The 16,618-nt window shown below is 44.4% G+C and overlaps 1 protein-coding gene across 1 annotated transcript in view; it reads left to right on the top strand.

Annotated features, from left to right (window-relative positions):
• The first annotated feature begins 203 nt into the window (after positions 1-203).
• CBP20 (CAP-binding protein 20) overlaps positions 204-16,618 on the top strand; it is a 63,618-nt gene continuing 47,203 nt past the window's right edge. Inside the window, exons 1-2 of the mRNA XM_086795186.1 lie at positions 204-333; positions 1,721-1,944. Coding sequence (XP_086651312.1) covers positions 316-333; positions 1,721-1,944 — 242 coding nt within the window. The 5' untranslated portion in view covers positions 204-315. The remainder of the gene's footprint in view (positions 334-1,720; positions 1,945-16,618) is intronic.

The raw sequence follows: 16,618 nt of genomic DNA on the forward strand, positions 1-16,618 counted from the left end.
TAGCTCATCCATCACTTGCACTGACACTTGTAGTGACAACACAAGGGTGGAGTAATGCTTTTCCAATAAATAGTAGAAAAAAATGAAGATGCTAAAATCATTTTGTAATAAAATTTTGGGTAAGCCTTCTTAACAAAACAAAAACAAAAACAAAAAGCAAAATATTAAGAAAATCATGAGGTTTTTAGTAAATTTTTGGCTTCGCTGGAAATTTTAAAAACTATTGGGAAAAACGAAAAGAAATTTTCTGTAAGGGCGTACAGAACAGCGTGGGGGAAGGCTACAGCTGGTTCGATCTTCCGCGGCTCTACTTCAATGGCGAGCCTGTTCACGGTGCGCTCTCTGTCTCTCTCTCTCTCTCTCTCACACACACACACACAAAAACACACACACACACACACACACAGTCGTTGCTTTCTTCATGCACAAGAGAAGACAACGAAAGAAAAACACATGATGCAAAGAAAAAAGTGCTCCTCCTAAACAGGGCAAGGGAGAGGTCTCCCCTACTTCGGAATGCCGTACGCCTTTCGTGCCGCACACCCTTTTCTACGCCTAGCTTATTAGAATGACGTACACCTTGCTTCTTGCCGTATATAAGTATGACAACCCTCATGAAAAGAATAAACGTTCCTTTTTTTGGTGTATCTGGAGTAAACATAGTTACAAGGAAAGTCTGGGTTCTGATGGTACATGTATAGAAACACACATGCCCATACAGATGCATGTATGTATAATACGCACACATGTATGTTTTACATCAATTATTTTACTTATTCAATCGTGCCTTCTTATTTCCCTTGCCTTATTCTAGCTAAGAATGCATTGAAACTTCAGGATGATTTTAAACTACTGCACAAAGCAGGATATTTGTATGTGCAGTAGCTCAACTTCAAGCCGCTATCACAAAGTGCTGTGTTAGGCATTCTCCTTGTTTTATGTAGTTACCACTGCATGCACAGAACTACCTGCTATGGTTGTAGCTATGGGAGCTGAGATGTAGCAGAGACTGAAGGTCTCGGGGATGGAAGTTTGTGCTATCCTTCAGAACCCTATTCCACCCTCACGAGGTTTTATCTGTTGTAGTTTGTGCTATCCTTTAGACCCGATTCCACCCTCACGAGGCTGGAATTATCAAGTATCAATATTTTTTCTGTCCAGGCACAAAAAAAAAAAGAAATTTACTGTCAGGTATCCTTTGTGCAGTATATCCCAAAAATTTGGCCATCTTCTAGTTCATGTTTATTTTCCAACCCAAAACATGGCTTTGGTGTGTCATTGCCAAATGCTCTTTCACTCACATTTACAGCTTTTGAAGGTTTGATAGAACAGCCTTCAAATCTATTTGTATGTGTAATACCTTGGCCTGCTGATGCGAAGGTCCAAGGTTTGAACCTCGACACTTATGAAATTATATATACATGTATCTATTTATTTATGTATGTGTGCATACGTGCGTACATACATGCATATGTATGTGTATAGTTATATGTAAGTATGTATACACACATATGTATGTACGCATGTATGCACCGATGTATATATATATATATATATGTAAATATAAGAAGGCTCTATGTGTGGTTCTTTATATTTTTTAACTTGAAGGTTTAACTTGGTAAGGAGCTACTTTTCATTTAAGACTTTAAATTGCTAATGTTGCCAAGTCTTTTGTGTGTATTGTTTGATTTTTTTTTTTTTTTTTTTGGGACTCATGCAGAGCTCTCAAGTTCTTTCACCATACAGAGATCGTCGGTTTCCTGGAACTCAAGAGGAGTTTGAGCAAGCATTGCAAACGTCCAATACAGTCTACATAGGCAACCTATCTTTCTACACAACTGAGGAGCAAATATATGACTTATTTTCTAGGTGTGGCGAAATCAAGAAGATCATTATGGGACTCGACAAAAATACGAAAACCCCATGTGGTTTTTGTTTTGTTGTGTAAGTGTTTTAGTGCGATTCAAATATGGATATTGAATTGTGACAAGGAGGTTGCACACATGCACGAGGAGGAGAATAGGAGGAGTACATTTAATGTTTATAGACATTCCTAGATGAAAAGTTTGATAAGTGTAAAGTTTATTTGGGTTTAAAGAAAAATAACGTTGTAATTAATAAGTCTTGGGATCTTTGAGAAGAATACATTGAGCTCACCGCCTAACCGTAAATTCTATTTGGATCCACCCCCAAGCTAGAGGCTAGGGTACTCGTCCAGGGCAAACCTCCAAGTGCAAGAAGCCTTGGTGTCCCATACCATCAAGACATACTTCAAGGGTGCCCTTGCACTTGGCAATCATTGAGGGCTACTATGATCCATCCAAACTAATATGATTGTCCCCTATAGCTGAGCTTAAGGTCTAACTTATATAGGCTAGTCCAAGGCGCCATGTTTAGCTTAACCGTAGAACTTAACCTTAGCCTTGCCTTTTGGATGTGTTTACCCTTTCTACTTGGTTACATGCTCCGTGGCTTTGAGACTATGGTGGATATACTAAATTTTGGCCTCCCTATGAAGCTTTCAGGAGAACCCATAGTGTATTTCCTAAACTTATTTAAACTTGGGACATAACATAGTTCCCCCCTTTGATGTCTTTAGCAATGAATCGGGAAAATCTTTTCTTAAGATTACATACATTTTCCCATGTAGGCTCCCTCTCAAATCTTCCTGTCCACTCGACCAAGTATTCATAATAGACACCAACTTGAATTGTCCAGTTTAGTACTCTAGAACCAGTTTGGGTTCCAAGGGATTTTTTTTTGCCGAGATTGTTCTTCTTGGACTACCTCCTCAATCGAAACTATCTCATTTGCATCACAAGGCTTCTCTTTTGGCTTATGGACAAGAAAGATTGGATGTATAGAAACTGCTTGAGGAAGCTCTAGTTGGTAAGCAACATTTTTAATGTTTCTCGTGATATCAATAAGGCCCTCAACACTTGGAAGATAACTTGTAATATTACCTTGTTCTCCTGGTCTTATAATCCTTGGTTACAAATTAAATAAACCCACGTCCTTTTGTAAAGTCCTTGGAGACCTTCTTTAGTTGGTGTAAAATTGTGCTTTATCTTGAGTTGTTTTCACACTTTCCCTTGTTACAGCGTCTCTTACATATTTTGCAAGAAATCAAATGCTGATTTTTGACTTTTCCAAGTTTGATTGCAATTAGTGATTTGCTGGGGTGATAATTGCAAGGAGGCTATATCTTTTTGCTGAATGCTCATTTTGTTATAAGCAAACTCCATAATCTTAGATCCTACTTAAGCATACGTATCTATTGATGCATACAAAAGGCTCTCCAAAGGTTCTTGGCTGTTCTTCACTTGTGCATGCTCTAATGCACAGAAGGGCTATTGGTTCTTGCTAATTCACAACTTCTTCTATTGATTTAGATGCCTTGGTTGCACACCCTTGGTTTTGGCTCTCTTGGCCTTGGTCTTGGAGAATGACCTTTCACTTGCTTTTATATAGAGAAGTGATAGCAAGTTGGCTAGGGCTTTTATAACCCCAAAAAGTCATCCAAAAGCTCTTTTCTTGTGTTCATATTGTGCCCAACTTGTGTCCAAACTATTGGTCCATGTCCTAAGCACCCGTGGCGTTTATTGGGTTTCCAAAACTGCCCAAATCAGGCCATGCTCTACCCCGAATCTTGCCCTTGAGGTTGCTTCAAGAAGGAAGCATGCCCACGTGGCACTCACATGGAAGATGCACCTGACATGTACTCAATGCAGCATTATGTCAACGTGGCACTAGTATAGTGGGTGCACATGATATAAGTTCCGCGTCCTGGTCAGATTGCAAGTCAAGACTTAGCCTGTGCTCTATCCACAGAGGTCATTTTGAACTTCCAGGTCGTATTCAAGTCAAAGCTTTGTACATACTTGTCTCCTCTACTAGCTTAGTAAAGTTAATGAATGCAGAAAGTATATAATTGGCTCACCTTAATCAGGGGGATTCCACAACTTAGGCAACAATGGTACCAAAGATGAGGCTATTTAGAGGCAATGCAAGTTAGGTGCAAGAAAAAACATTCAATGGATTGTTTGTTTGAACTTTGAGCTCTAGGAAAATTGTAGTCATCCACTCGAGTTCTACTAGACGGTTTGTATGCACTCCAGAACAATTGTTGAGCCACCCACTTGGAGTCACCAAGAAGAGAAATTGTGTCTCATGAGTTGTTTTGGGCCTCAAAACCCCATGGAATCCATTGCCAACAAGACATTGATTACCAACCCTCAAATGGACCCCATGACTATGCAAATTACGCGATTGTTGGAGACCTAGCACACTCTAAAGCTTGAGCAAATGAGATTGGAGTTTGAGGTTGGCCAAGAGTAGCAACAACATGAGGCCGAGAAGGCTTGAAGTGCCAAGGAGAACCACCGTAAAGTTGAGGAGGGTCATAGACCCGTGCTCCAACAACAATTTATAAAGTCAACTTCATGTCAACCATTTATTGAAGAGGATTGCGTTCAGTGAGTACGATAAACCTAATCCTTTAGCTCTTCATTCTTGGCTGCATCAGTTTGAGGCATATTTTCTTGAATATAAAGGTCCAAAAAAGGTAAAGGTAAGCTTGTTGCATGTCATTTGATTAGCAACACCTGCACGTGAGGCGAAATCGGCTGCGTAACAACATGGATCGGGTGGTCCATGTTGTGATGCATCTCCACTTGGTCGAGACCCATGGCCAAGCAACCCTGAGGAGGGCCAGTTTAGGCACGCCCAACCATACCGGCCAATGGGAAAGACATACAGGCAACCTAGACAACTGTGGGCAAGTTGGGCAGTTGAGTTGTCAGACAACATAAGCACGTGTGAATACCTTTTGTACCAAGTCATGGGAGTAGCTTGACAGCAGCTATAGGTTGATCAACACCTTCTTCCTCCCTATATAAACAGCGGATGGATATCCAGTCTATCATCTCATTTTCCTCAAGCGCACAATAGGAAAGAGAAATCTCTCTAGAGCTTGCTTGCGTTTGAAGAGGATATGCGTCAGCAATGTTGGGCTAAGAGATAGCAAAACGGTAGTCGTGGAAGTCGAAATCCACCAAGGGGTGTGTAACAACTCACTTGCCAAATCAACTAGCCCTGAAAATGTATGATACTAAGCTACCTATACCTGGCCATTCGGTGAGAGTGCGAGACCGCAATGAGTAGGAGGCTTGGGGGTTGTGGCGTAGTTCTCAGTGCGAGCCCAAGTAAAACGCTCCCCCTAGTGCAGATCTTGGTGGTAGTAGCAAATATCAAATGAGAATTTTGAAGATTGAAGTGGAGAAAGGTTCCATGTGAACAACAATTGCGTATGGGTTAGTAGATCCTAAGAGATGGGGCAGTCTTGTGTCAAGGACGCACTGCGCACCGTGCATTGAAAGGAAATCGGGTTAATATAACTCTCTATAACTCTCTACGAGAAACATTCTATAGAGAGACTAGCACTAAGCAACTGTAGATGATTATGACGATTTTGTTACTCATATATATACACGACTACTGCTGGTTTGCCTGCATAAACACCTGCCAGCGTGTTCATGACCTGCCATGTTAGCATGCTGAATGCCATGCGGCACAGGCACCTGCCTACCCACCAATTCAAGTGGGTTACATATTTGTGTGAGACAACACATTGGTTGATGGTGACTTGCAATTGGTCCACTAGGGCTCACAAAATGCTTAGTGATTATCTCTAATCAAAAGGTGATTATGCAAGTATGTATAGACATGTCCATGTGGCACCCTAATGCAGCATGTGCATGTGGCTCCATCTTTGTGGGCTTTCTTTGATAGGTGGCATGCCCTCGTAGTTTGCAATACTCAATGTGTTGAATAAAAGTAGAGTCATCTAGTCGGGGGATAGAACCTAATGTGGGAGCTCGTCTAGGGAAGATAGAATCAACATGAGAGATGGGGTCATGATTGCATGTGCAAGGGTGAATGTTGCAGTCTTAAGAGTTTACCCGAGTGATGGCTGATGGTGGGGAGAAGCTTGTGGTATCCCTTGAGCAAACCAAAGTCATGTGAAGTCTTACTTTCATGGGATTGGGTTGGTTGTGGGTGAGATGCTAGTAAACTCTGCACTAGCATTGCTAGGGGCTACGGGCTTCTATCCTGCTACCTAGAGCAGGGCCCTTTTGGGCAAGCTGATTATGTGAGGGCCGTAGCCCGAGGAGGAGCTGTGGAAGGATTTCTTGATCAACTGCATTTCCTCGCTCCTTACTACTTGCGAAGGCCCTCCTTTGTGATCTAGCACTTGCTTTGAGGAACGGTTTGCAACGAGCCTCTTTCACACTTTGACAACTTCTCCGTACCGTGAGAGGAGCCTCCATTACGATCCACAACATCGACTCTGCCATTCCACCGGCTTGGCTTCTTCCTATTGTCCCCCCCGACATCTTGTGGATGGCCTCTTTCACTAGCAACGGAGTTTCCTTGGTGGTTTTGCTTTTTCACATGGTGTCTCATAAGCTCACTGGAGGTTGGATTGGGTGGCCTCGTGATAGCGTCCTAGTGGTAGTTCGGTAATGCCCTCTCCTCCCCTCCCAATCCTACAAGCAACGTCTCTGGCTCTCAAAGCTATCAAGACGCCAACATCTCGTTTGTCTACTTGTGATTACCGGCCACGTGCCCACAACCAGGTTGCAATGGGCTAAGGGCTAGAGGAAGGAAATCTCTAGGGACATAAACTACTCTAGAGTCTCCGCCAGAAATCCTTGATGGAAGTAGCCAGACTCCCTGGGCCTGCCAATGCTACAACATTGCCGGGGTGCCATCTGTGGTCTCGAGGAGCCCGGCGGAGTGATCAAAGAATGGGATGGCCGCCTCGGGATCCTTAGTTTCTCCGCTGCCTCTCTGTGGGATCCCATTGTATGTGAATCAACAAGCTGCTCTACCAAACCCATAGGCACTAGGATGCGAGGCTTTGACCTCAAGAAGGGGGGGTTTGGGGGGGGGGTTCTTTCGCCCACTTCCTCTCCTTGTGGCCCACCACCTAGACCTGCTCAGGTTGCCCCTATGCAGAATAGGTATGGCAACGCATCCTCCGCTTATTCACCTTCGATTCGAGCATTGCCCCTATCCTCACATGGGGGACTATAGCTTTGTCTAATGTTGGTGAGCTGCCTACCGACTCTACCAACCCTAATAATGATATCCAACTAAGTGTATTAAAATTTTGTTCTTCTTCTTTGCAATATTATGACCAAAAAAGAAAAGAAAAAGAAGAACACTTAATACCCTCCTCTTGTGTCTCCTCCTTATTCCTATTTTAGGAAACAAGGAGTTGGTCGAGTAGAGTAAAACAAAAGTCAGGTATAACTTTGTCTTGTCCGACTTTGCTTATTTTTAAAATTTTTTTTTTGACGTCGATGATGATTTTTTAAAACCTTTTATTTGGGGTGGCTCTGATACCATGAAAGAAAGAGCATTACAGATTGTAGGCCCCAAGCACAAACTGTAGAAGGCTAGAAACAGTTGATTATTGCTGAAAATGAGCACGAGGGAAGCCCATAGGTGCTTACAAGCATAAGAGGCTGTTGCAACAACCAATGGCCTCTAGCAGATATGCAAGAATGAGATGAAAACTGAGGGGAAGGGTGTGCACCCTTATATACCCCTCCTATGAGCTGGTCGGCCAGCTGCAGGCCGACAGCTAATATGTAGCATAAAAATGCTATAAAATGCCTTAAAAATGGTAGAAAAATGCCTAAATACTATCTGCTAAATATGCCAATGCAGGGTCTCATAAAATGACCATGAAAAGGTGTGACATGTGAGAGGTTAAGACCGTAGTAATCACAACCTTAGTCTAGATAAACTGCACTTAATGATGTTCAAGAGATAGACGGATATGTGTCAATGCAATGCAGCTATATTATATGAAGAATGCGGTTACAATGAGATCCAAATGGATCTGTACTGTTGAATATGCTGCCTATATGCTGAATATGCGGGATGAACTGCTGTCCACTCTTTCCCTTGTCTCCTGGGAAGGAAACGCTGAAGGGAGGCTTTGGAACAGATGCTAAATGCTGATGGGATGATGAAACGCAGACCTGATGGCTGAACTGAGCTGAATGTTGCTGCGTTTTCTGAAGATGAAGGCTGATGCTGATGCATTACTGGATGCTTGATGCGTTGGCTGGTTCTGCTGCTCCCAAGGCTTCCTGGAGGAGATGCGTTGGAGCACAATGGGCTGAATGCTTCAATGATGAACTTGCTATGCTGAATGGAGAGTGGACTGAATATATATGCAAACATGCTGCTGGTCGGCCAGCATAAGGGCTGTCGGCCAGATGCCATGTCCAGAAAATGCTGTCGGCTGCCCCATAAATGCCAGTAAAATACCTATAAAATTGCATAAATGCCAGGAAACTACCTGATGACTACTGATGATGCTAATGATGCCATAGAATGATGCCATGTCACTGTACACCTGACTGGTGTGCACGTGACATTCCCCGTTGCTAAACTGTTGCTGGGTGATAAACCTGGCAACCTTCGACTCCTCTGTGATCCTTCTCCTCCGAACCACTGCCCCCTTCTGTCTTCTGCTGGGATTGAGGCCGTCTGCAGGAGTGAAATCCTTTGAGCCGAGACTCCATGTACTGCGGGAACTGAATGGCAAATACCTGAGTCACCCCTGACCTGTCCCTGGAAACCTTTCACCTACCATCTCCGTCGTACCTGAAGCTCTGAACCTCCTGAGGCGATGTTGGAGCAAACTTCCGTCTTCTGTGGAAGAGAAACCCCCTGCTGCTGCCAGTTGAAGTCCAAAACTTATGTCCTCCTTTGATGATGGATGTCATTCTTCCCTGAGAGTTCATGGGCAACATGTATGCAGGACTGACTGCTAAGATGACTGCTAGGATGACTGCTATGCAAGCCATGTGCAACCCTATATGCTGTGCAAGAATGCAGATGGATGGGTTACTGATGCATACCTAAGGGAAAATCCCTAAGGGTGGCTTGCAAAATTTTGAGAACTGGGTTTAACTGTGCGGAAGCGATAAAAATGATGTCTGACTGGGATCTGTACTGCTGAATATGCTGCCTATATGCTGAATATGCGGGATGAACTGCTGTCCACTCTTTCCCTTGTCTCCTGGGAAGGAAACGCTGAAGGGAGGCTTTGGAACAGATGCTGAATGCTGATGGGATGATGAAACGCAGACCTGATGGCTGAACTGAGCTGAATGTTGCTGCGTTTTCTGAAGATGAAGGCTGATGCTGATGCGTTACTGGATGCTTGATGCGTTGGCTGGTTCTGCTGCTCCCAAGGCTTCCTAGAGGAGATGCGTCGGAGCACAATGGGCTGAATGCTTCAATGATGAACTTGCTATGCTGAATGGAGAGTGGACTGAATATATATGCAAACATGCTGCTGGTCGGCCAGCATAAGGGCTGTCGGCCAGATGCCATGTCCAGAAAATGCTGTCGGCTGCCCCATAAATGCCAGTAAAATACCTATAAAATTGCATAAATGCCAGTAAACTACCTGATGACTACTGATGATGCTAATGATGCCATAGAATGATGCCATGTCACTGTACACCTGACTGGTGTGCACGTGACAAAAGGTGATGTAGACCCTTTGGAGATGATATATAATCCAACATAAACGCAGCCAAATAGCAGAATACGCAGTGGAGATGATGACCAGATCTGGGAACACGAAAAATACAGCACAAGAGAGAGAGAGAGATACAAGCGTGTAACTCTGCTCTACATACACAAGAAGATCCCGGAGTATGATACAAAACTGGCAAGGGGGCTGGGGGCCTATTTATATGGCCCCCCAACAGCAGTCGGTCTGCTGTAGGGCAGCCGACTGGCCCTGAAACTCCACGACCAGCATACATATCCAGTTGGCCAGCTTGTCATCAGTCGGCCATCACATACATGGAGTCGTGGACCAGTTCCAGCAGTCGGCCAGCACATGGGCTGCCTCCCAAGCCACAGAAAAATGGGAAAAAATAGGAAAAAATACGGAGAGTGGGGAAAAATGAGAAAACACCTCATAAGGGCGGGCACACCCACAACAAAGGCCGTGGTGTATAAAAATAGACAGGAGATGACTTCTAACATCCCCTCTCAGCTCCTGGCCCTGAAACCAGCCACAGGGAGCTGGGGTGCCGCCTGAGCAAATCTTGAGATAGCGACTTCGTGAAGAGGTCCACCGTACTGTCCTCCGTCGAACAGAACTCTAGCAAGATGTCATCAGCAACGATATGTTCACGAACAAAGTGCCTCTATGACCATGGGTTCCTCCAGTGGAAGCCCAAACCTGCAATGCAACCTCTGCATCCTCACCACCTCACAAGCAGCATCACAAGCAGCCTGGAACTCTGCCTCTGTCCGCGACAAGGCAAAAGATGACTGCCTCTTACTGCTCCGTAAAACTGCTCCTGGGCCTGAAGTAGATCTCCTCGTGTCCGGATCTCCTCCCCAAACTGAGTCACTCCTGCCGTGGAGTCGGACTCCATCCAACAATCCCCCTCCTGTGTACAAGAGTCCATGATCCTTCGCATGCCGCAGAAACCACAGGAAACGCAATCCTGCCTCCCAAAGAGTCATCCGCAACCATGAGCTCAACTGCCTCATTAGGAAGCTCTCGTCCAATCTGGTGTCCATCAACTAGATCAATGAACCATTCTGCTTCTGAGTCAAAGAGGCATCACACTGCTCACAAGGATCAACACCTGTTACGGTGCAAAAACAAGTCCTGGAAACCTGCTGAAGACCACGCAAGGCCTTCTGAAACTTGTCAACCACCCCCTCTAAATCCGGAACCACAAAGCCTGGAGAACCACCTCCTTCTGCAAGTAATCACCTGCCACATGCCTGGCTTTCCGAAAGGTCTCCGTGGAAAGAACATCCGCATCTACAGGCGGTTCTTTGTCCCGAATACTACGAGACATCAGAGCATAAGTTACCTGTTCAGTTTCCTCTGACTGACGAACACAAGAACTACCAGCATCAGTACTGGGGAGTTCCTGCCAACTGCTGCCATCTACTGGCAAGCTATCCACCATCTGGTCCCGGAAAGCCTGCACCTGCAGCGTATCCACACTTAAGTGGCCATTACCAGACTACCACTCATCACAAACCTGAGGACCTGGGAGAGAGAGTGCTGAAAGCTTGTAAACTCCATTCTCCACTCCGCCTTTCCAAACCACCTGGCCTGTTGCTTTGTCCCAGAGAGCAACAAAATGCTCATCAAACTCCACCCGTACGCCAGTCTGCAAACCTGATGCACTGACAACAGATGAAAACCAAGTGCCGGAACATACAACACCTGGGAGGAATGCTTCCCCCCTTTGCCATCGGGAACTATCTCCATCCTGCCCTCACTGTGAATTGGGATAGTGTGCCAAATCCCCACGGATCTCCTCGTGATCGATCTTGGTTCCAAACTCGAAACCTGCAAACAAACGAACAAACAAACAAGAAGGGGGGTGCAGGCCTGACTCACCTCCCAACCATGACAGCCGTGGGCAAGCCCACAGTCTTGGCTGTCCCCACCGAGCCACGAGCTGAGCTAACTAGGATGACGTACCGACCAATCTTCTCCTCGCGACGTCCCATACCGCCACGAAGCTGCCCTCGTGGGCCTCGAGACTGCTGCCGGCCTTGACTGCGTAAAGCAGGTGCACGTTTGCACTAGATCCAGGCTCCAAGAGCATAGAGCTCTCACAAACTTGCGAGACTCTCTATATCTCAATAACTAACCTTGGCCACCCTTTTATAGGCTCTTGGCCGGTCATCGGGCGTCCACACTTGGACGCTCGTCCGTCCATACTTGGGCGCCCGCCTGTCCATACTTGGGTGCCCGCCCGTTAGTATATCCCTAACTCAGCTCGTCAATCAGCCTGCCTAGTTCCAAGCTTCCCTAAGCCTCGAAACTAGTCTTGCATGTGTGTGGCACACGGTAGATACACACTGTGCACATGACATACTCCCCTTCCGCTAAGAGCTCACTCTTGAGCTCACTAAAAAGCCAGGGTAATCTCTCTGACGAGTAGTCAATGTCTCCCATGTAGCGTCCTCCTCAACACGATCCTTCCACTTGATCTTGTATTCCGTGATAAGCGTGTTACGCAATCTTCTTTCACGAAATCCAAGAATCTTTTCAGGTTCGTGCGGAACAAATGTCATGTTCTCGACATCTATAATTTCTTGAGGAGTAACTAACTGATCTGCTCCACTCAGTACTTCCTTAAGTCTACTGACATGAAATACAGGATGAACTTTCACATGAGAAGGCAAATCCAATTCATATGCAACTGAACCAATCCGTCGTGTAACACGAAATCGTCCACAGTATCTAGGGGATAATTTTGGAGATCGACCTGTCCGTAAAGTTTCGGAATCTTTCGGAACTCGTAAATACACCATCGTTCCTTCAGAGAACTCTCTGGGTGAACGATGTCTATTAGAATAAAATGTGTCTCGGTCTTGAGCACTTCTAATAGATTCCTTTGCAACTTGTAACATTTCGTGCATATCTTGCAAAAAATTACGTGCTGCATCATGCTGAAGTCCTGAGAATCATATTGTAACAGGTGATCTAGGTTGAAAACCATACATAAGCATGAAAGGACTAAACCCTGTACTCGTATGCTTAGTACTGTTATATGCAAATTCTAACATAAGAAGATAATCCTCCCATGAACTCTGTCTTTTGGATACATATGCTCGAAGCATATCCTCCAAAATCTGATTCACTCTTTCAGTCTGGCTATCAGATTGAGGATGATCCGAGGAACTCAAATTCAAAGTTGTTTCCAACTTCCCAAAAACAAGTTTCCAAAAATCACTCGTAAACTTAGAGTCCCTATCACTGACTATGTCCTGCGGTAACCCGTACAGTCTAAACAATTGCTCGATAAATTGCCGTGCTAATTGCGTAGCTGTAATAGTCTTTCGGGTCGGTAAAAATCTAGCCATTTTTGTCAAGCGATCTACCACAACCCAAATAGAATCGTGGCCTTGATGTGTTCTTGGCAATCCGGTAATAAAATCCATGGAAATACTTTCCCATTTATTACCTGGGATTTGCAAAGGATGCAACAACCCAGCCTGTCTAAAGCGTTCAGCTTTATTTGCCTGACAAATTTGACACTTGAGAACATAATCTTCTACATACCCTTTCATCTTTGGCCAATAAAAAGTGTGTTTCACTAACGATAGTGTCCTGTGTACCCCAGGGTGTCCAGCAGAAGGGGCGTCGTGACACTCCTTAAGAATCTTGGACCTAATGTCCGGGATCTATGGTACACAAATTTTGTCATTACGGAATAGTAAACCATTCCGAATCATCCACTGGCCTCCTGTAGCCTGAATAGTAGACTGCTCAGTCATCGAGTCTTGGTCAATCAATGAGCTCCCGTTTTGGATCTTCTGCCAAAATGGACCAAAATAACTATTAGTCCTGCAAAGCTCTCTCAATGACTGAAATAAGTCAGTAGAAATCTCGGTGAACGACAAAGTATTCACCTCTCTAATCCGACTAAGCGCATCTGCAATACTATTCATGGACCCTTTCCGATAACGGATCTCAAAATCAAAATCTTGTATTAACTCTGCCCAACGAGCTTTTCTTCCTCTCGAATCATCCGCATCACACACATACTTGATTGACTGATGATCAGTCAATACCACAAACTTGGAACCATATAAATAATGTCTCCAAACCTTGAGAGCATGAATCACAGCATAAAGCTCCTTCTCAAGGGTTGGCCAACGAGATTGAGTGTCGTCTAGCTTTTTACTTTCAAAAGCAACCGGTCTACCATCTTGAAATAAAGCAGTCCCGATAGCATAGTCACTGGCATCAGTTTCAAGAACATAAGGCTGACTAAGATCAGGCAATGCTAAGATAGGTGCTTCCTTGACTTTATCTTTCATCAAAAGTCTGAAGGCCATATCCAAATCGTTATTCCAAGTGATAGGCTGATTTGACTTACGCCCATGACCTTTCAATAAGTCGGTCATCGGTAGTGTGAGTTGAGAGTACTTCCGTACAGATTTCCGAAGAAAAACAACAAAACCGAGAAAAGAACGAAGTTGTTTCACTGTTCGTGGTATAGGCCAGTCCAGAACATTCTGAACTCGGTCATAGTCAATGCTCAATTCATCTCTAGTGATCTTGTGTCCCAAGTAAATGATGTCAGTCATAAAGAACTCACATTTACTTAACTTAGCATATAGTCGATTCTGTCTTAAAATAGATAAGACAATCGTGAGGTGTTTGACATGATCCTCAAGAGTACGACTATAAATCAAAATATCATCCAGGAACACCACCACAAATTTTCCCAAATGTTCACGAAAAAGATCGTTCATCATTTGCTGGAAAGTGGTTGGAGGATTGGTTAACCCAAAAGGTAATACGAGAAACTCGTAATGGCCATACCTAGTCCGAAAGGCGGTTCTTTCGACATGCCTTTCAGAAATATGTATCTGGTGGTAGCTTGTATGTAAATCTATCTTCGTGAAATATTTCGCTCCTGTTAACCGGTCAATCAGGTCATCTGATCTAGGGAGAGGATAACGGTTCTTAATGGTCAACTTTTTCGATCTCTTGTAATCTATACACATTCTCCAAGTATTGTCCTTCTTTCTCCTAAGCAACACAGGTGCATCCCAAGGTGATTTACTAGGACGGATCTGGCCCATCCTCAAATAATCTTCGTGTTGTTTAGCCAACTCATCTTCCTCGGCTTGGCTCATCCTATAAGGTGAAATACTCACAGGATGAGCACCAGGGATTAAGTCAATACGATGATCTACTGCCCGTTCAAGTGGTAAACCCGATGGCAGTTCCTTAGGAAATACGTCTTGAAACGAATCAAGTATCTTCTGTAATTCTTTGCTTTCAAACACACTTAATTCATTCACATCCATGGAAGGGATGAGAAAAGAAGAAAGTGGAATCAATACACAATGGAAAGCGGTATACAAAGAAGAATCCATTATATTTCCAAAATCAATTGTATTTACAAGAGGTCCCTGTGAGGGATGAATACAATCACCTAAAATACTATACTTGGTGTCCCTATGCTGAAAAGAAAAAATATGACTAGACTAATCTATCTGGACTTCAAGAGTCTTAAACCACTCAATCCCTAATAACAAGTCTACATTTTCCAGATGCATTACATAGCATTCCAGAGTGTCTTTGTAGTCTTGAATCTGGATTGGAAGCATCTCGACCTTGCGATCCCAAACTTGCCTTCCCGTAGGTAGACGTACCTCATAGGTATGGTCGTTGAGTGTCGTATCAAGACTCAATTTCTGCACTAGTTTGTAGTTAACAAAGTTATGCGAACTGCCAGGGTCGAAAAGAATGTGAATCTGATGGCCATTCACTTCTCCATAAACTCGGAGAAGATCATGCAAGCCAAATACTTTAGAATTGAACAGACAATCAGAACAAGTACTAGTAATTGACGTACCTGTCAAAGACAACTGGTTAGCTGCCTTTGGCTTGGGTCTTGCGTTTGACTTGGTACCCTTTTGCTTCGGGCACTCGTTACGCATGTGTCCTTTTTCTTCGCAGATAAAACAACGGCCTTCCTTCTTGAGCTTTAAAGCCCTAAGGAGTCGTTTCTTCTTCGTTGGTGTCGAACTGGAATTCTTCGAAGGTTGGTCCGAAGACTTTCTTTCTGTCGTGTTAGCCATAGGTGCGGAGCTTTCTTTTATGCTCACGGGTTTTGACTTGGAAGAGACCATCGTATCATCATAGATACAAGCTGAATGAATGGCCTCGTCCAATGTTTTACATTTGTTATTTTTAACCTGTAATCGGTACGAGTCTGGTAAACCAGCTATGAAAAACCCCAAAAGAGTAGTGGGATCCATCTTTGTAGCTTTCATCTGCAAGTCAGGAAACTTCTGGAGGTAGACCTCATAAGTGAGGTGCTGCGAGGTCATGGTCAAAGCTGAAAACCGGGCAACAACATCATAGTCATCCTCTTTCTTGAGGAATTCTTTCTTGAAGACGTCTTCGAATTGTGCCCAAGTCGTTGGCTTAGGGTTGAGTTCCTTCCACCAAAGCAAAGCTTTGCCGGACAGAAAACCTGCTGCTAACTGGATTCTCTTTCCATCATCATATGGATGAAACTGAAAGTGAACTTGCCACTTGTGTAGCCACGTGTCCACGATCTCCTTGGTGCGCTGCTTTTGCTCGCCCCCGAATGGTTCCGGAGTAATGTTGGGGCCTAAAGCTGAAGCCAAGGTATCCATACCCGAGAAAGTAGAGAGGGTAGTGGTCAATAGAGCAATGGAGTTCTGCAAAGCTTGCATTTGGGCTGCGATTTGTGCTTGACGTTCCGACGAAGAAGCTTCGAGAGCTACTTTGAACTCTTGGAAATCTGATTTTGACACAAAATCGTCAAAAAGATCTGCATCGGTACCTTCCGTAGCCGGCAAGCCTTCGCGTTCCACAAGGGGCTCCAACTCCGATTCTTGGGTCGACATCGTGAAGAGGGTACGTGGAGAGAAAATTCGATCTTTGCACAACAAGAGTGCGAGGGAACTTGAGAGCTTGAGAGAGATGTGTGGCAAGAAGCCCACCAGAGGGGGTTAATAAAGGTTTCCCAAAAGCTAAAAATCT

This window comes from Cibotium barometz, chromosome 1 (assembly GCF_041138505.1).
Source record: "Cibotium barometz isolate CiBa-2024 chromosome 1, ASM4113850v1, whole genome shotgun sequence".
Lineage (NCBI taxonomy): Eukaryota > Viridiplantae > Streptophyta > Polypodiopsida > Cyatheales > Cibotiaceae > Cibotium > Cibotium barometz.